Below are 17,716 nucleotides of genomic sequence, written 5' to 3'. Positions count from 1 at the left end.
ACAAAAGAGCAAAGATATTTAATCCCTACAGAAATAAAAAGATACACCTTATAACCAGTTGCTGCTTTATTTATACTTTTTAATAATAGACCCGTATAGAAGATGCGTAGGTATGTACGTCACTGCCTCTTTGCTCTCCAGTGCAACATACTTAATGGACACGCTGGACACTCTTCCAGTTGCGTTGTTTATGGAGACAGAGTCGCCCACTGTAAAAGGCAGAGACATAATCACCGTGGAAGACTTAATGACATCAAGTAAGATAGGCTTGTATGAAGAGAGCGTGTTCGAGCGTGTGCTGAGGAAAGAGGCAGTTGCAACCGCAGAAAAAAGGGAGAGCTTATTACGCGGAAGAGAGTCGAGAAGTTTTTTCATATGAATAATTTTCAAAAAGCATTAAAAATAGCAGTGTACAGCAGTAAAGGAGAAAAAAGAGAGCATAGACAGGCAGAAGTCCTGAAAATAACAAGAGAAAGAACGGGCTATGTGTACAATCTGTTCCTGTCAAATAGAATAACACGGAAAGAGATGGGAGAGCACATAAGAAAAGGAGAGGCAGACTTTTCACTTATCCAGCACTGGAGGAAAGAAAAGACAAAAGAAAGGCTGTGCTGCTTGCTGTGCATAAGAAAAGGAAAGAGGTGTGTGTGCAGAAAAGTCAAAGGCATTGAGTGCAGCAACTGTCTATGCAGGGGAGAGTGCATGGGATAGCCATCATACTACCATTTGATTTGTGTCTAGTCGATTAGCAGTTATCATGCATCTACAGGGACAATACAAAATGTAAATAAATAAGCAAACAAACAATGCAACTTTTATTTAGTTCTTCAAAAACTCAAGAGGTGTCTTGAACTTCATAATGGAGAATGTAACGTCTTCGTAGAATGCGTTTCCAGACATGCACATTGTATTCTCTTCAAATATTGCACCTGTTACAGCTGCCAGCTTCCTTCTGTCTGCTATGGCATATGCTCTTTTTCTATGGGGACTGTACTTTATTATGTGGACACAGCTCGAGATAGTGCTGGGAGTGTCTCTGATTATGTTCCACAGTACGCCCAGGTCGGGAGGCGGTGTTGCATAGTTGTTCTCTATTTTTATTGTATTGCTGCCTTGGTAGTGCAGCCTTGGATGGTTTATTGCATCCTCTACTGATAGGTTTGATATCAGAATCCTGGAAATAGTTGATATCACAGCGGTAGGTATTCGTATGCCGCCTGACGACCCAACGACATAAAACGCGTCTTCTATTCTGATGAAAGACGGCATTGCTGACGAGAGCGGCTGTTTGTACGGCTTTATCCAGTTGTTCTGCGACACCTCGCAGAGAGACTGGATGTCGCTTCCATTCGAAAAGTCCCTGAAAGTGAAGTCATCAATCTGATTGTTCAGAATAATTCCTGTTTTAGGGTCCATCATGCCTGAGCCCCAGTACTGGTTTATTGTTGAGGTAAGAGAGACCATCGTGCCTTCTCTATCGATGATGTTTATGTGCGTCGTTCCATGATCAGCTAGGCAGTTGTTCTGGAAGGGCGTAAAGGGTGCGCCATTTTTGTTTTCTATTTTTCTGAGTATCTTGCTGACTATCTCTTCCTGTGCGGTGTGCAGTAAAAGACTCTTTATGTTTTCTGCTTCGTCCTGCAGGTCGTCCAGCTTTGTCCGTATCATAAATAGTTCGTTGTAGATTATGATCAGATACTTTTGGAGTGTTTCCTCGGATGTGATGTGGTACTTTGCTCTTATCTTCTTTAGGACAGCGAGTGCGATGCGCAGCATGTATCCTGTGGTGGGGAGCCCTGCCGTGTACACCTCTGTGTCTCCGTCGATTATTTCTGCTTTCACTTTTTTTTTCAACACTTCTGATTTTTCCAGCTCTTCTTTTGTGATGTAAGTCTGCTCTTTGTTGATGAACGAGAGGAGAGACTCTCCTATGCTTCCTAAATAAAAACTAGTTGGGTTCTTCGAAATTATTTCAAGTGTTCTGGATAAATTCTCTCTTTTTATTGTATCATTCTCCTTTGCCAGTACGCCGTTTTTCACGTACGTTTCTCTCAGTCCTGGATCGCTGTAGATTATGTCTCTAAACTCCTCCAATTTTCTGCCGAGAACAGGGGGAACAATAAACCCGTCCTTCAGCAGCTGTATCGCATCAGTGAAGAGCTCGCTCCACGGCAGATGGCCGTGCTCTGAGTGCACTGTGTAGAGGCCCAGTATCTCGTGCGGAATTGCAATGCTCTTTGGCCCCCGCATGGAGTCTTCTTTCAATTTGTAGTTCTCGTGTTTTGCTGATCCGGGGGCTTTCTCTCGGAAGTTGTACTCAGAGCACTGCCCGTCTTTCATCAGAAGCATAAACCCGCCCCCGCCCAGGCCAGAGGCAAATGCGTTAATGCTTCCCACAACAATAGCCGTTGTAACTGCTGCATCCACGGCGTTTCCTCCTTTTTCCATTATTTTGTATCCAAAGTCAGCTGCTATTTTTAAATCAGACGTAACGACTGGGAGAGAATACTCAGCCATCTTTCCCTGGATTTTTAGATACTGCATGAGCACTCCCATTATAATAAGTGATGTAAAGTATCTTTTCTTGCGTTTTACCATTAAAAATTCAAATTTTTATTTTATTTATATTCTTTTACTCAATATGATTATTTGTTTTTCTTCCTCGGTATTTTTATTTGCAGTGTTTACTGCAGCTGGTTACCATTCTAGGAGAGCAATCAGTGGGCATCGCAATAGATAGAAGAGAAGAAGAAACAAAAGAAATTAGCATGTAAATGAGTGAGCGAGTAGTATATGGCTGGTAGAGGTAGTGATGATGAATAAACGAATAATGATTGATAGTAGCAGTAGAAGAAAAGGTATAGAAGTGAAATAATGATGGAGAAGATCAGACTATGGCCAGTATAAGCTTTATTGCATCAAAGACTTAGTGGAAGCTAAGTACTAATCAATCTCCTGTTTTTACTAGATCTATTCTGTTTGTTCTACAATAACTTATTTTTGTGGATCCTGTTTGCTTCTTTTCATTTTTATTCTCGCTGGTAGAATTTTTCTTCTTCTTCTCTTTCATTTTTATTTTTTATCATGTCAGAGCTACTTAGACCAGGCGCAACACAAGAAAGAGCAGACGAAGCAAGGACCTCTTTTCTAGTAGGAGCCATCACAGCATCAGGAATGGTAAAAAGCACACTAGGCCCAAGAGGAATGCTTAAGCTGCTGTACACACAGAGAGGAGAGCCCATTATAACTAACGATGGCGCCACAGTGCTTAAGAACACCGTGCCCAACGGAGCATCTGCTAAGATACTTATCAACTCAGCTGCAGAGCACAGCGCAAAAGAAGGAGATGGGACCACTACCCTTACTGTTCTCACAGGAGAGCTGCTCCACGAGGCAGATAAGCTGATATTCAAGGGCATGCACCCCTACAAAGTAATCACAGAGTACAGGAAGGCACACAAAAAGGCGCTTCTAAAACTCAGAGAAATATCGAAGATATCAGCCACAGATGATGCAGACAACAGGCTGTTCCTAGCCAAAACCACGCTTTCTTCTAAGTTCTCTCCGATAGAGCTGGAAGCACTGAGCAGTCTTGCCCTGGACATTTCCAAGAGAGTAGACTCCGTGGAGATGGTGAATATCATAAAAATACCGGGGAGTGAGCTGAGCAGCTCGTACATACACCCAGGACTGCTGATAGAAAGCGATGTAGGCCCAGGACAGAAGCACAAGGTGGCTAATCCAAAGGTGCTGATAGCCAACACGTCAATGGACGCAGACAGAGTGAAGATATTCGGGGCAAAAGCAACGGTCTCATCTCCTGCAGACCTGGAGAGGATAGAGGCTGCAGAGAATGAAAGAATGGCTAAAAAGGTGGAGATAATGGCAGAGTCAGCAGATGTAATAGTTAACAGACAGATCATATACGATTATCCTACGCAGGAGTTCACAAGAAGAGGAAAAGTGTCGATAGAGAGAGCAGACTTCACAGGAGTGGAGATGGTTGCTAAGGTTCTCAAGGGAACCATTTTGAGCACATTCGAATCAGTGCAGGAGAGCGATCTCGGAAGGTGCGAAATGTTTGAAAGAGTGTCTATACACGGGAGAGTGTTCTGCGCGTTTACAGGGCTGCCAGACACAGGGGCTTGCTCAGTGGTCATCAGAGGGCACACAAAGGAAATGCTGGAAGAGTGCGAAAGATCGCTCATTGGAGCTGTAAAGGTGCTTCTGATGAACAAAAAGGACGAGTATGTGCCAGGTGGAGGAAGCGCAGAAGCTGCAGTGTCATTCCTCCTGCAGGCTGAAACAGAGGGAGAAAGGGCATACGCCAGGGCTCTTATGGAGGTGGTCAGGATACTGGCAGACAATGCAGGGCTGTCGAGCGAGGTTGTTGATAAAATAACAGAGAAGGTGGCAGCTGGGGAATACTCCTATGGTGTGGGAGAGACAGGGGCTGAGTGCATGAACAGTAAAAAAGTGAAGGAGTCTCTGAGGCTGAAGGAGATCGTGTGGAGCAGGGCAGCAGAAACAGCGGAGATGCTCCTGCGCTGCGATAGCAACATAAAGTGCAGGCCCAGAGAAAGAGTCCATGAATAAATTATTAACTATAGTTAAACATCTGGTGTTCAATAAAAATTTTATTAGTTATTTTCCAAATAAAGTAAATCGAAGATAGAATCATCTACTAAAATTGCCAATGTATGATCTCCTGATATAAGTAGTATTATCACACTCATTTACTGTGGTGCCTCTGTACAGGTAGTCTCTGTGTGACAGAAAGTCCTCAGATAAGCTCAAGTTGAGTGATGGATTTTATTCCTCTCTATTTCTAGTATCTGCAAACCAGAATAAAGGTTTATAGACACTGCACTGATAATGACTAGAGTCATATCATAGTCACCTATGCAATGGCAATAGTTTTGTTATCACTAGGTGTTACCTGAAATATGTGCTGTACAAATACCAATCTTAGAGTTTGTATTGATGACAAGTAGTGCAGTATAAGCAGAATTTGCATATAATGTTCCAATAAAAGTATAGCCCATTTATTTCATGCTCCTGTACTCTCTTCCCTTGAGTTCACTCTTTCTCTGTTTTATGCGAGAGCTTGAGTGCGCATACGCCTTAATAGTCGAGAGAACAACAAGCACGAGGATGGAACAAAAGAGGACAGAGATGATTCTATTTTTCATGTGTGATCCAAAGGTGGAGATAGAGCTTATTTCATTTATAGACTTATACGCGCTGCTCGATACGTGGTCCATCGCCATGTCTAGTCTTTCTATCTTGTCCGACTGCGATATCACAACAGTTTTCAGCTCTCGTATGATTGTGTTTATGTAGTAGACTGATTTGTACACGCTTTCTATCCCTGCCTTGTTTCCCTGCTCTTCTGTTTTTTCCTCCATCTGCGCCTCCTCTTCCCTTGCTGCTTCTATCTTCCGCAGAGACTCGTTCATTCTTGCAATGATTTTGTCTATCTTGTAGTGGAAGTGCACGCCCACTGACTCCACTAGTATGTGGTTTATTGACTTCTTGAAGCTGCTCGAGAAGTGGTCCATTATCCCTTTGGCCTTCGTCAGATTGACAGCTATCTCGTACTTCAGCCCTTCGATCCTCTTCACTATTTCTATCTTGCTGTTGAAGGTGGGGATGCAGTACAGCGTGCACTCTTTCTCCACCTGCGAAACGAGCCCGTCAAGCATGGCCAGATTCCCCGATATCTTGCTGAACAGGTGCTGCACTTCGTTCTTCTCTTTTGCCTTTCTCTTTTCGAAGATGCTCCCTCGTTTCTTCAGAAGGTCTTGGCTCCTGTTTATCATCTGTTTACATTGCAAAACACTTTTTATCCTCTGCCTAGTAGTTCTCTTCCAGGAAAACTTTGAAGTACTCTTCGTACGAGGTGAGGGCGGAGTTTAAGAAAGTGATGCTCCCTGGCTGCGCGCCTTCTGGCTCCTTTCTGCTCGGCTGTTTCTTCTGCGCTGCGTGTCTTTTCTCCTTTGCCCTTCTGTTCTGAAACCAAATCTGCACTGTGCGTATGGGAATGTCAAACTCATTGGCGAGCTTTCTTCTGAGGTCGTTCCCTGGCTTTGGTGTTTGGTGGTAGACTATGGAAAGGAGCTTGCTCTGCGCCCCTGTGAGCCTTGGTCTTCTGACTTTCTTGTCCATGCCTCTCCTCCTGTCCGTGGTTATATCCTTATTCCCCTGATCAGAGTGATCACAGAGCAGTTGCCCAGTCCTATTAGCGCCCTCTCTGTTTTATTGCCACAGAGCAGCACTCAGAGGAGAAAAAGAAGAGACTTACTGCACAGAGTGCAATAAATAGCAAACATTCTACCAGTGGATCCTGCACGCGCTGCACCAGCAACAGAGCTACCAGCACAAGCAGATAACTCTCCCTTCTTTGTTTCTGCGTCCATCAGTCATCCAATATTTGCGCAGTAGACCTACCCAGCACAGGAGCAAATGAAAACAATAAATAAATGAAAGAGAAGCGATGGAAAGAGAAGTAAGTGAATGTGTTATTTATTCAAGCGTGCTTATCTGGTGGATCCGAATCCAATAAGGGTGACTCCCTGTTTCTTCAGCGAGTACAGCACATCCTGGCACGAGACGGTCTTTCTCTTTCCGTGGTTGCAGTATGTTACAGCACATCTGATGATTCCCTCCAAGTATGTCTTGGCCATGTTGTTGATCTCGCTGTACACGCCTGCGCTGACTCTCTTGACTCCTCCTCTTCTTGCGAGCCTTCTTATTGCTGGCTTGGAGATTCCCATGGTCTGCTGTGTTGCGCGTCTGTGTCTCTTGGCGGATCCTTTTCCTAGTCCTTTTCCTCCCTTTCCTCTTCCTGCAAGCGTCATAACACTTGCAAAATATTTACTATTTATAGTTTCATTTCCCGCGCTTTTTCTCTCCCGGGCGCACAAAAGAGCACGCGGGAGAATAAGGCGGGCTATCTACCCGCCAAAACATCTATAAATATGGAAATATTCTGCAGGGCATGGCAAGAACCAAACAGACAGCAAGAAAAAGCACAGGAGGAAAAGCCCCAAGAAAACAGCTGGCCACCAAGGCCGCAAGAAAGAGCAGCGCCCCAGGCGCAGTGGCTGTGAAGAGGCCCCACAGATTCAAGGCAGGAACTGTTGCGCTGAGAGAGATCAGAAAGTACCAGAAGACCACCGATCTTTTGATAAGAAAGCTTCCCTTCCAGAGACTCGTGCGAGAGGTGGCCTCAGAGTACAAGGCTGACGTGAGATTCCAGTCTTCCTCCATCCTTGCAATCCAGGAGAGTCTGGAGAACTACCTCACAGGGCTCTTTGAGGACAGCAACAGATGTGCTATTCATGCAAAGCGAGTTACTTTAATGGCACGTGATTTACATTTGGTTAACAAGATAAAGTCAGCTGTTATTGCATAATCGCCCTCCCACATAATAAAGTAACTGATTAGTGTTATTCGTCTTTTCTTGCTGTTTCCTGCTGGCTTTCTTCTCTTTTCGGCAATTGCCTGGGGTATTTTCCATTTATGTTTATTGCGTGGTAGGCAGACAGGTGAATGAATGGAATATTGCGTGGTAAGTTAGTGAATGAATAGAAGATGGATGATAGCTCATCTGCTCTGTTGTGTTTACTGGGTGGTAGACCAGTGCAGATGGGTGATGAGTGCTGCAGGATTGCACGGTGGTTTATTTTTGCTCTTTTGTGCTCTTTCTGCTCGCAGGAGAGGTGGGAAATTGTGGAGAAATCGATGCATCTAGAGAGCAAATTAATTTTGTGTTTAATTTGCACGGCTTTGGCTCAGATTAATTTAGCATCTTGGAAGATGCTTTCGACCGCTTTAATGGCTAGTGGCTTTATTTGGGATAATTTCGCTTTAATTTAATTTCCATCTTCAGAGCTATCATTTACGGCTCTAGTGGAGGGGTAGTGCTGTTTGGTCTGCAGATTGCGTGGTGGCAGCTGTGATGCTAAAATTTTGCTCTTTTATCTTCTGGTGCATTTGGCTCTGAAAAATTTTGCTCTGTCTATGGTAAGTCTGAAAGAGCATCAGCTGGCAGGCGTTGACTGGATGTGGGAGAAAGTGAAAAACAGACGGGGAGTTATCCTGGGAGACGAAATGGGCACGGGAAAGACTGCACAGGTGCTCAAGGTCGTGGAGAGGGTGTGGGAGACAGTTGGGAAGTCTGTTCTCATTGTGGCTCCATGCACGCTTTTGCAGAACTGGAAGAGAGAAATGAAAAATTTTGATATCAACATCCCCGTGAAAATAGTGAGGAATGGCGATGCGAGCATACAGAAGACACTGCGCAGCGCAGACGGCAACTATATCCTGATTGCGGGGTACGAGCTTGTGCAGAAAAGAGAGGCAGATATCATGCGGATGTACTTTGACATTCTTGTGCTCGATGAGGCGCAGAGAGTGAAGAATCGAAACACAAAAATATCGAAGCTCTGCAGGGCAGTGGACGCACGGGCTAAAATATGCATCACAGGAACGCCCATCCAGAACAACCTGTCAGAGCTGTGGAGCATCGTTGAAATGGTCAAGCCCGGGCACTTTGGAGACTACCAGAAGTTCAAAACAGAAATAGAAGGGCCACTGAAGCAAAGCACACTGAAGACAGCTCTGCCTGAGGATAGGAAAAAAGGCGAAGGCATAAAACAGCACATAAACAAGCTGATATCAGAGATAGTGCTGAGAAGAACAAAGGAGCAGCTGGGGATGCAGATACCTGAAAAAACAGAACATATAATATACTGTCCGCTAAGTGAAGCACAGCAGGAGAAGTACGCATCCGCCCTGGAAATGGACATAATGCGATCGACCGTTATGGGAAAAACAAACCCTCTCAAGACCATAACGTATCTGAAGGGGATATGCAGCCATCCTTCTGCGGTGTGCAGCATAGACATATCCGGCGAAGTGCCAAAAGATAAAAAAAAGAGAAGATCTGGAAAATCAAAATTGTGGACAGAAAGCGGGAAGATGAAAACTCTGCACAGGCTGTTGTTCCAGTGGAGAAACAGCAAAAGAAAAGTAATTGTCTTCAGCCAGTACAAGGAGGTATTGCGTATACTGGAGGACATGTGCAGTGAAAACATATTCTACAAAATAGATGGAGACACGCCTGTGCACAGGAGACAGGAAATATTCCAAATATTCGGAAATAGTGGAGGACTTGAAATACTTCTTATGACCACAAAGGTGGGCGGGGTGGGAGTCAACCTGCAGCAGAGCAACACCGTTATTCTTTTTGACATGGACTGGAATCCCTTCAACGAGGAACAAGCCAAGGGCAGAGCCCACAGGATAGGGCAGATGCATGAAGTAGAGGTGTATAAGTTTGTGTGCAAGGGAACGATAGAAGAAACCATTGGAATGGTGCAGGAAGTAAAGAAAAGCATTTCAGAAGGGATTTTAGACGGAGCAAAAACAAAGAAGGCCTTTGAGAAAGTGGATCTCTGCAAGCTTTTCCACTATTCGCACGATCCAGACGACATAACAGAGCTAGGGAACTACAAATAGGCAAATTGCAGCTGAAAATGAAACAGTTAGAGTATATAGAGATAATCACACAAATAAAGGATAATAACAGCACCCTCTTCTTATTTATGACTCTGTAGTTATTTTGTGCGATATTCTGGGACTATAAGCCCAATGTAAAAGAATAAAATTAGAAAAAAGGCCAGGATTAATAGAAAGAGAATGAGTGAATATTGGTTTATTCAGTAGCAAGAATTGCCTTATTAGCTGTGTGCTGCTTAAACTCTTCACAAGGGTAAATTGTTCAGATTTACTTTAGCCATCTATCAAAAGATTTCTTCTTACGAACCTCAGAAACTTTAGATTGAGATGACTCCTCTCCTTCCCCTTCTATTTTTGTTTCTGTTATTTTTGTTGGCTGCAAGTACGATGATTTTTTCAAATAGTCAAAAAAATCACGGGCCATATTTTGGTACTCCTCGCCATCTTCTTCTCTGTGGATAATTTCGAAGCTAGGAAACCTTTCTAGCCACAGATTAATACAAGTTCTAATATTGGCAAGCTGTTCTGCACTATTGGCATTTTTTTTGTTTATCATGTACGGCCTAAGTACACACCTATTCCCATGCATTTCCAAAAATTGCGCTTTATTGGGCGTAGGAGGTAGTGTAATTAGAGAGCTGGTGTTTCCATAACGCCTGCATATATACCATATTGGGCACACGTAAAATGCATCAAAATGCATTTCTTTGACTAGATCTTTATTAGCTGTGCCCTGTTCTTTTGGATTATTATTCAGTATATACAACACCCATCTGAGCCCATTGAAAATACATCGTATCCTATAGAGTAGATTTTCTGGAAGATTATTTATCTTGCAAAAGTCTTGAAAATAAGCTAATCCCGAAATATTGAAATTTTCCGAGGATAAAAAAAGCCACATACAACTTAGAGCGTTAAGCATTCTATTCTGTTTGTATCTTGCACTTTCTATTTCTATAGCTTTAATTCTTCTTTCTTTATTTTCGATTTCAATTTCAAATATATTTTCTATTATCTTCCCCAAGACAGAAAACACTCTATTCGATTTAAAGTCTAGAAGTCTCCCAACCATCAAATTCTCTATCATTATAGCACTTAAAACCTGCATAAACGTAATATCCTTGTACTGTTCTATCTTTTCTTCATCTGAGATATCAGGGTCTATCAGGTCTAAATACATGCTCATTGTTTCTTCATTCATTATGCATGCATATTTATTCTGATTCAATAGCAAATGAAGTTGTTTATCAGCTGAGGCTAATGGAGTGAGGCTATTTTCTGCTACATCCTTTTCTACTGCATCAGTAAATGGACTCATATTTACCCATACATTATGTTTTAGTACAGTACAACCTATATGTTCTAGTATACTTCTTAGATCATTATCTTTCTTGGCCATATCTAAATTATAGAGATAGTATATTAGTTCAGCAGCCACTACTTTTTTGTTCTTTGCCAGCCTGAACAGTGTTAGCTCGCTCAAGTTACTGTCTTTGCTGATCTTTTTACTGTACTCTTCTAGCACCGCTAGCATATACGAGTCAAACATGTGTATCTGTTTGACAAGTGACAGACTAAGCTTATATGCAGGATAAAATAGTAGGTTCAATTCGGCCTCTGTTTCTTTATCTATGCGCATAGATTCGATTTTCGCAGACTCAGAGTGAATTAAATAATTTCTGTGCATCTTTTCGTGGTAGTCTTTTATCTTATTGTCTATTATGTTTGATATCTGTTCTTCCTTTTCTTTAAAATCTTTCCACATAGTTTCCATCTTAGCATAAACTCTCTTTCCCTCCGCTATCTTTCCATTCACTAAGCAAGATATATCGTTTTTTTCTTTCAGTTCTTTGGGCTTCAAAATCTCTACATATTCACAAAAACTTCTGCGTATGTCAACTCTTTTTTCTATGCATAGTTTCTTCATATGCCAATAATATGTCTGTACTTCACAGATATCATCTTCGACTATATCGCATCTGACTATGTGTAGATATGCCAGCACAACTGCCCATACAGATAGCATTTCTTTTCCTTTTTGTTTTAATGTCATAAAAAATATATTATTCTCGGCTTATATGCCATTCAGCAATCAGTATCAAATTTGATATTCTCGGGTTATATACAAATATTCAAATAAATATAACCCGAGAAGAATGAAAATATATCCCAAAAGTAACTATGGCAAAATATCTCAGAATGCATGCAGCGGTATGGTGTGGATGTAAGATGGATAGGAGTGTTTATGTGCCATGAAATAATAGAAAGAGAGTATTGGCTAAGTGTTGGAGTTATTTAGTAGCAAGGGTACTCAAGAACTGACTAATTAACTAGCACAAACCCATTTTCGACAACTTCCATGCGAATTTTCTGCAATGGGTTGCTTTCATTGGCTGCAGCTTCGGCTTTTTCTTTACTCATTTCTACTCTACACCCATACGGTGATTTTTCCAAGTGCTTCTTAAATTCATTGGCCATGTCCGAATACCTTTGGCCGTCTTCTTCTCTCCTAATCACTTCAACCCTGCCCAAAGACCATGCTCTGATGCAATCTTTCATGTTCTTAGCTCGTTCTAAACCTCTGTTTTTTTTGCTTATTTTGTACAGTCTAAGCGCAATCCCATTTGAATCTCTGCTCGTGAAGGGATTTCTGTTGGATTTAAGGTCTGTCCTTGCCAAGTAGCTGATGCTTTCACACCGCAGATAAATGTAGCACATCGGGTGGGTGTACGACATGTCAAAGTGCTCTTTTTTGAAAAGCATTTGGTCACTGGTGGTCTCTTCTGCTGTTGGGGTGAGCATGTCCAGCGTATACATCCATTTAACAGACAAGAAACTTTTCTGTAAAGCCTCCAGGTTGGCAAGGCTTATGCAGCTCTGTTTGCAGAAATGTTTAGTTTTTTCCTGTGCATCTGTTTGAAGCCTACAGTCACTCCACAGAATGTGCAGAGCATCAAGAATTTTATCCTGTCTGTCTCTTGCAGCTCTGATCTCTCTGTGGATATCTGTGGTGCTGTGCTTTGGCTTTCCTATGTTTGCTATTACTTTTCCAAGGCTAGAGAATAACGTGTTCTTTCTGTGGTCCATGATGCTTCCATTCATTGCACGCTCTACCATTATTATTTTCATGATCTGCCCTGGCACAATATTAACGTACTGGTCTATTTCCTCTTCAGACAGTTTTTCTTTTAGCAGGTCAAGATAGACGTCTATATCCGCCGCATCAGCTCCATATCTTCCAAATAGCGTGTGGAAGTGCTTATCAGCCAGCGCCAGTAGGTCTACTTCGTCTTTTTTTATGTCGTTCTTTATGGCATACATGTAGCGTGTGAGATCCATGCCGGGAATATAGTTGCTCATTTTTTCCTTTATGTATTTCACTGTCTTTTTTACATCAGCGCCTCGTTTAAATGGCTCTACCTTAAAGAGAGAGTATACCATATCTACAGCAAAAGGTCTGCCCGTCTTTGCCAGCCTAAACAGCGCCATTTCATGTATTTTGATGGGGGTGTTTTTCATTTTGCTGTATTCCTCTATTAATCCTAATATACTTGAATCAAACCTTTTTATTTCGCTGTTCAGCAAATCAGTCTTAAAAAGGGCGGATGGAAGAGACTGCTGCAAGATGGCATACTCCTCTTCTCTGTCTGTCCTAAACGAGTGCATTTCATGCACATTCATTTTCTGTTCACCAGCTTCTTCTAAACTTTCTAAATCTACCAGTTTTTCTGTTTTTTCTACTATATCCTTTGCACTTTCATTAAAATCTAGCAGTTTTGTCTCTATGCTAGATAGACTATCGTTTCCTTCTTTCAGGTATTTGCTAAGAGCATCAGATGGTATTTCGTTGCATCTAAAACACTCGGCCTTACTAAGAAAGTCTCTGCGGATTTGAACTTCTTTTTCCATATAAGTTATTCTATCGCTCCAGTAGTCTTTTATGTTTACTGCATCTTCTTCTGATAGCACAGTGCATTTGACATTCTGCAAATGAGCCAGTGCAAACACTCCTACTATCACTACTTGTTTCAGTGCTCGTTTTGTAATCATGGACAAATTAAAATATTTTCTTTTCTGCTTTCATCATAGACGCATAATTTTTATTCTTACTTGCGCAAATAAAATAACTAGTAGAATAAAGACAGCTAATACCACAAACTATTGCCAAGCTCAACAATAAGCTATAGTGGCGATATTATGCGTGTAGATGTTACTACGTAAAGTAAATGCAGGATGGATAAGAAGCACGGGAAAGTGTGTGCTAGAAGAAGAATAGTTAAACAGTATATTTATTTAGTACCCGAGATTAGTTAGAAGCTATGCGCCAATTAATCTAGCACACAGCTGTCTTATTCGACTTCCATTTGGTTATCTTGCAGTGGGTTGCTTGCACACGCTCTAGTTTCATTTCTACCTTCAGCTTTGCTGTCTATAAGCACTTTTTCTATGAATAGAGATTTGCTCAAATGGATTTTAAACTCTTTTGCCATGCTGCGAGATTCTTCGCTGTCTTCTCCCACGATGATGATACTATTTCTCTGCAAGAACCACGCTCTGATGCAATCTTTAATGTTCTCTATCTTTTCTGAATCATCCTTTGTTCTACTAATTTTGTATATGTTGAGCGCAGAAATATCTTTTGTGTATCTGCTCAAAAAGAATTCTTCATTGTGCTTTATTTCTGTGTTGGCTGGATGGCTCATATCCTCACACCGCTGGTAGATGTAGAGCATGGGGTGGATGTAGGACATGTCAAGATGCATTCCCTTGAGTAGCGTATACTGTTTAACGTGTTTGTTTGGTTTTTGGACACCTGATTTATACATCCAGCTGGCAAATGTAAATTGCTCTTGCATGTCTTTGAATCTCTTGTAGCTTATGCCATATTTCGAGCAGAAGAATTCAATGTTTTTTATCCGTGCAGTTATTTTTGTTGTATCGGGGTCTATCCATACAGCAATTATATATGCTGTTGTAGCGTCGTTCCACAGAAGGTGCAGAGCATCGAGTATCTTGTCTTGTTTTTCTCTTGCAATTTTTAAATCCTTTTGAATATCTGTGCTGCCATTGGCTGGCTTTCCTATCCTGGCTATTATCTTTCCAAGATTGGAAAACAGATTGTTTCTTTGGTAGTCTAAGAGGTCTTTGTTCAGCATGTACTCCAGCATTATTGTTTGTATGACTTCTCCAGGCGTGATGTGCATGCAGTGTTTTAAATCAGCTTCGGAAAAGTCTTTTTTTGACAGACCGATGTACATGTCCAGTGTTTCTGGAGTGATCCCGCAGCCTCTGAACAGTATTTCAAGATGCGTTTCACCCAACAGCAATATATTTTTTTTACAAGCTGTGGGACACTTCGTTATAGCAAGTATATAATCTATATAGTTTTGGCGAAAAATATTGCTGTCAAGTCCTGTAGTCATGTACTTTACGGCATCGTCTACTTCGCTATTTGATATACATGGCTGTACTCTAAAGAAGGAGTAGAGGATATGCAGCGCCAAAGACTTATTCCTTTGTGCCAGCCTAAACAGCCTCATTTCATGTATCTTGGCAACAGCGTGCTTATTTTCACTGTATTCTCTTATCATTCTCAGCATGCACGAGTCAAACCTTTTTAGGCCATCTTTCAAAAGAGCATCTTTCTCAAGAGCGGATGGAAGTAGCTCCTTTATGCTATCATAGAGATCGCTTATTTCCAGGTTAAAATCGCTACGGATATTTAAGAGATGCAGCTCTTCTGTTTTTTCTATCATACTTATCGTGCTTTCTTTAAAGGCTGCGAGCTGTGTCTGTATGCTGAGCAGACTGCTTTCTCCCTCCTTCAGATATCCATCAAGTTTTTCTGATGGTATTTCTCTGCACTCGAAAGCCTTTGCCCTGTTTAGAAAGTCAGCGCGGGTTTGAGTTTCTTTCTTCATGGAAACCATCCTATTTTGCCAGTAGCATTTTATCCTTATTATATCTCTGTCTACCACTGCTATGGCCTGCTGCAGATAGGCCAGTGCCACCACTCCTGTGATTACCTTTTTTAGCGTTCTTTTTAGGACCATAAAAATTAAAATATTTTTACTGCTTATACATCCCAGAGAACTATTGCCTCTTCTGACTCTTTTATTTACTGAGAGAAGTATTTTTCTTCTCATCCATGCCAATAGAAAGACTGAATGGAAATGGGAAAATCCTGTAAATCATTGCATAGATTTCAATAAAAGGGTTTAGCAGCAGCATATTATTTAGATCCGCATCTGACTCTATGCGTGAATGCAAATGAACTCAAAAACTAGAAGATGCATGCAGGAAGAGAATGAGTGAATGTCCAATTTATTTAATAATAGGAAGTGTCCATTGCTAATGCGTTGAAAAAACCAGCTCCATATTCTCCTCTTCAGCCTTCATCTGGTTGTCCTGCAGCGGGAATGGATTTTGTTCAATGGCTCCATATTCTTGTTCAGTTTCCATCTGCACTTCGTTCACATACTGTGACCTTTCTAAGTGTCTCTCAAAGTCATTGGCTATATAGTAGTACTCAAGGCCATCTTCTTTTCTTCTGATAAGTTTAACCATCTTCGAGTACCATGCTCTGATGCAGTTTTTCATATTCTCTGTCTGCACTGCGCTGCTGTCATTTTTGCCTATTTTGTGCAGTCTGAGAGTGATGCTATCCGAATCTTTTTCTGCAAAAGGCTTTTCATCAGACCCAAGATCTGCATCAGCCACTTGGCTCATGTCTTCGCACCGCTGGTAGATGTAGCACATGGGATGGGTGTACGACATGTCAAAGCGCACTTTTTTGAGCAGGCTCTGATCATCATCAATCTCCTCTGCTGTTGGGGTGAGTATATCGAGATCGTACATCCACCTAGCAGATGTAAAGACATTCTGGATTTCTTTAAAGTAATCAATGTTGATATCATTCTGTCTGCAGAGCTGTCTAATATTTCTATTCCGTAGCTCTAGCTTGAAGTTTTCCCACTCGCTCCACAGAACGTACAAACCACTGAGTATTCTGTCCTGTCTTTCTCTTTCCAGTCTGAGGTCTTTTTGGGCATCTGTGCTGTCGTCATCTGCCTTGCCTATGCTCATGATTATCTGTCCAAGGTTAGAGAAGACGGTGTTGTTTCTGTAGTCCATGAGGTATCCGTCCATTGCGCATTCGATCATTATCACCTTTACAACCTGTCCTCGCGTGATTTGATTGTGTTTTCTTATGTCTTTTTTGGTCATGTTTTCTTTCACCAGATCAAGATAGATGCTTATTCCGCCTGAAGTGTTCCCATACGGCTCAAACAAAATCGCAAGGTGTCTATCAGCTAACTTCAACAGATCCATTTCGCCTTTGTCTATATCATCTCTTATAGCTTTTTCATAATCTGAGTAATCCACAAAAGAAAGATAGTTGTTTATTGCTCTAAGCATATTATCCACCTCGTCTTTCATGCTAGGCCTTTTAAAAGTCGGCCCTTCGATGTTGAAAAGAGCGTAGACTATGCCCACAGCCAAGAACTTGTTCTTCTTCGCCAGCTTAAACAGGGTGAGATTGTGTATCTTTCTGTCCCTGTTCTTTGCCTTGCTGTACCTTTCTATCACCTCCAGCATATGCGAGTCAAACTTTTTTATTGCGCCATACAGCAAATCGGTTTTATCAAGAGCAGACGGAAGCATCTTCATTAATTCATCGCGCAAATCCTGTGTGTCAGCAACAGTTCCCCTCTTTTCAGCAATCATTTGTTCGCGTATTATGTTTATTGCTTTTTCTACTATAGTGTCTGCACTACTTTCAAAAGTTACCAGATGTGTTTTTAAGTTCTCTAGATTTGCTTCTCCCTCCTCTATGTATTTATTAAAAACACAAGGCTGTATTTCTTTGCATTCCAGAGTCTTTACCTCATTAAGAATATTAACACGAATTTTGATCTCTCTTTCCATATGATAGTTTGTCTTATCAGTCCAATAGTCTCTTATCTTTAAAATGTCTCTGTCTACTTCTGCTTTGGCCTTCTGGAGATAGGCTAGCGCCACTGCTCCTACGATTACCTGTTTCAGTGCTCTTTTTAGAATCATAAAAATTAAAATTTTTTGCTGCCTATATTCAGCTATGTACATTTTTTCTAGAAGATTACTAATTTTTGAAGCAAAAGTCGCTAGCAATGTGCTCACAAAACATGTGGAAACACATATTGAAACAGCA

The 17,716-nt window shown here is 41.5% G+C and overlaps 13 protein-coding genes across 13 annotated transcripts; 4 read left to right on the top strand and 9 right to left on the bottom strand.

Annotated features, from left to right (window-relative positions):
- Window positions 1-66: 66 nt before the first annotated feature.
- NEMIN01_0372 (uncharacterized protein) lies at window positions 67-375 on the bottom strand (the record flags this gene model as incomplete). The annotated part of the gene is made up of 1 exon (XM_051476314.1): window positions 67-375. The coding sequence occupies one exon, from the start codon at window positions 373-375 to the stop codon at window positions 67-69; it is 309 nt and encodes a 102-aa protein (XP_051332274.1).
- On the top strand, window positions 376-711 carry NEMIN01_0371 (bud site selection protein 31; the record flags this gene model as incomplete). Its single annotated transcript, XM_051476313.1, has 1 exon — window positions 376-711. One exon carries the CDS (start codon window positions 376-378, stop codon window positions 709-711), a length of 336 nt encoding a protein of 111 aa, XP_051332273.1.
- A 108-nt stretch (window positions 712-819) lies between these two features.
- NEMIN01_0370 (gamma-glutamyltranspeptidase / glutathione hydrolase / leukotriene-C4 hydrolase) lies at window positions 820-2,598 on the bottom strand (the record flags this gene model as incomplete). Its single annotated transcript, XM_051476312.1, has 1 exon — window positions 820-2,598. One exon carries the CDS (start codon window positions 2,596-2,598, stop codon window positions 820-822), a length of 1,779 nt encoding a protein of 592 aa, XP_051332272.1.
- A 486-nt stretch (window positions 2,599-3,084) lies between these two features.
- NEMIN01_0369 (T-complex protein 1 subunit beta) lies at window positions 3,085-4,596 on the top strand (the record flags this gene model as incomplete). The annotated part of the gene is made up of 1 exon (XM_051476311.1): window positions 3,085-4,596. One exon carries the CDS (start codon window positions 3,085-3,087, stop codon window positions 4,594-4,596), a length of 1,512 nt encoding a protein of 503 aa, XP_051332271.1.
- A 449-nt stretch (window positions 4,597-5,045) lies between these two features.
- NEMIN01_0368 (uncharacterized protein) lies at window positions 5,046-5,822 on the bottom strand (the record flags this gene model as incomplete). Its single annotated transcript, XM_051476310.1, has 1 exon — window positions 5,046-5,822. One exon carries the CDS (start codon window positions 5,820-5,822, stop codon window positions 5,046-5,048), a length of 777 nt encoding a protein of 258 aa, XP_051332270.1.
- A 34-nt stretch (window positions 5,823-5,856) lies between these two features.
- NEMIN01_0367 (uncharacterized protein) lies at window positions 5,857-6,168 on the bottom strand (the record flags this gene model as incomplete). Its single annotated transcript, XM_051476309.1, has 1 exon — window positions 5,857-6,168. One exon carries the CDS (start codon window positions 6,166-6,168, stop codon window positions 5,857-5,859), a length of 312 nt encoding a protein of 103 aa, XP_051332269.1.
- A 371-nt stretch (window positions 6,169-6,539) lies between these two features.
- Window positions 6,540-6,860, bottom strand: NEMIN01_0366 (histone H4; the record flags this gene model as incomplete). Its single annotated transcript, XM_051476308.1, has 1 exon — window positions 6,540-6,860. One exon carries the CDS (start codon window positions 6,858-6,860, stop codon window positions 6,540-6,542), a length of 321 nt encoding a protein of 106 aa, XP_051332268.1.
- Window positions 6,861-7,000: 140 nt separating this feature from the next.
- On the top strand, window positions 7,001-7,417 carry NEMIN01_0365 (histone H3; the record flags this gene model as incomplete). Its single annotated transcript, XM_051476307.1, has 1 exon — window positions 7,001-7,417. The coding sequence occupies one exon, from the start codon at window positions 7,001-7,003 to the stop codon at window positions 7,415-7,417; it is 417 nt and encodes a 138-aa protein (XP_051332267.1).
- Window positions 7,418-8,025: 608 nt separating this feature from the next.
- Window positions 8,026-9,525, top strand: NEMIN01_0364 (DNA excision repair protein ERCC-6; the record flags this gene model as incomplete). The annotated part of the gene is made up of 1 exon (XM_051476306.1): window positions 8,026-9,525. One exon carries the CDS (start codon window positions 8,026-8,028, stop codon window positions 9,523-9,525), a length of 1,500 nt encoding a protein of 499 aa, XP_051332266.1.
- Window positions 9,526-9,793: 268 nt separating this feature from the next.
- On the bottom strand, window positions 9,794-11,578 carry NEMIN01_0363 (uncharacterized protein; the record flags this gene model as incomplete). The annotated part of the gene is made up of 1 exon (XM_051476305.1): window positions 9,794-11,578. One exon carries the CDS (start codon window positions 11,576-11,578, stop codon window positions 9,794-9,796), a length of 1,785 nt encoding a protein of 594 aa, XP_051332265.1.
- A 269-nt stretch (window positions 11,579-11,847) lies between these two features.
- On the bottom strand, window positions 11,848-13,575 carry NEMIN01_0362 (uncharacterized protein; the record flags this gene model as incomplete). Its single annotated transcript, XM_051476304.1, has 1 exon — window positions 11,848-13,575. The coding sequence occupies one exon, from the start codon at window positions 13,573-13,575 to the stop codon at window positions 11,848-11,850; it is 1,728 nt and encodes a 575-aa protein (XP_051332264.1).
- Window positions 13,576-13,874: 299 nt separating this feature from the next.
- NEMIN01_0361 (uncharacterized protein) lies at window positions 13,875-15,578 on the bottom strand (the record flags this gene model as incomplete). Its single annotated transcript, XM_051476303.1, has 1 exon — window positions 13,875-15,578. One exon carries the CDS (start codon window positions 15,576-15,578, stop codon window positions 13,875-13,877), a length of 1,704 nt encoding a protein of 567 aa, XP_051332263.1.
- Window positions 15,579-15,876: 298 nt separating this feature from the next.
- Window positions 15,877-17,589, bottom strand: NEMIN01_0360 (uncharacterized protein; the record flags this gene model as incomplete). Its single annotated transcript, XM_051476302.1, has 1 exon — window positions 15,877-17,589. One exon carries the CDS (start codon window positions 17,587-17,589, stop codon window positions 15,877-15,879), a length of 1,713 nt encoding a protein of 570 aa, XP_051332262.1.
- Between the last annotated feature and the right edge of the window lie 127 nt (window positions 17,590-17,716).

Source organism: Nematocida minor (assembly GCF_024244105.1).
Source record: "Nematocida minor strain JUm1510 chromosome Unknown 7921, whole genome shotgun sequence".
Lineage (NCBI taxonomy): Eukaryota > Fungi > Microsporidia > Nematocida > Nematocida minor.
The sequence above is the reverse complement of the archived record's forward strand: the minus strand, read 5'-3'. Positions and strand labels throughout refer to the sequence as shown.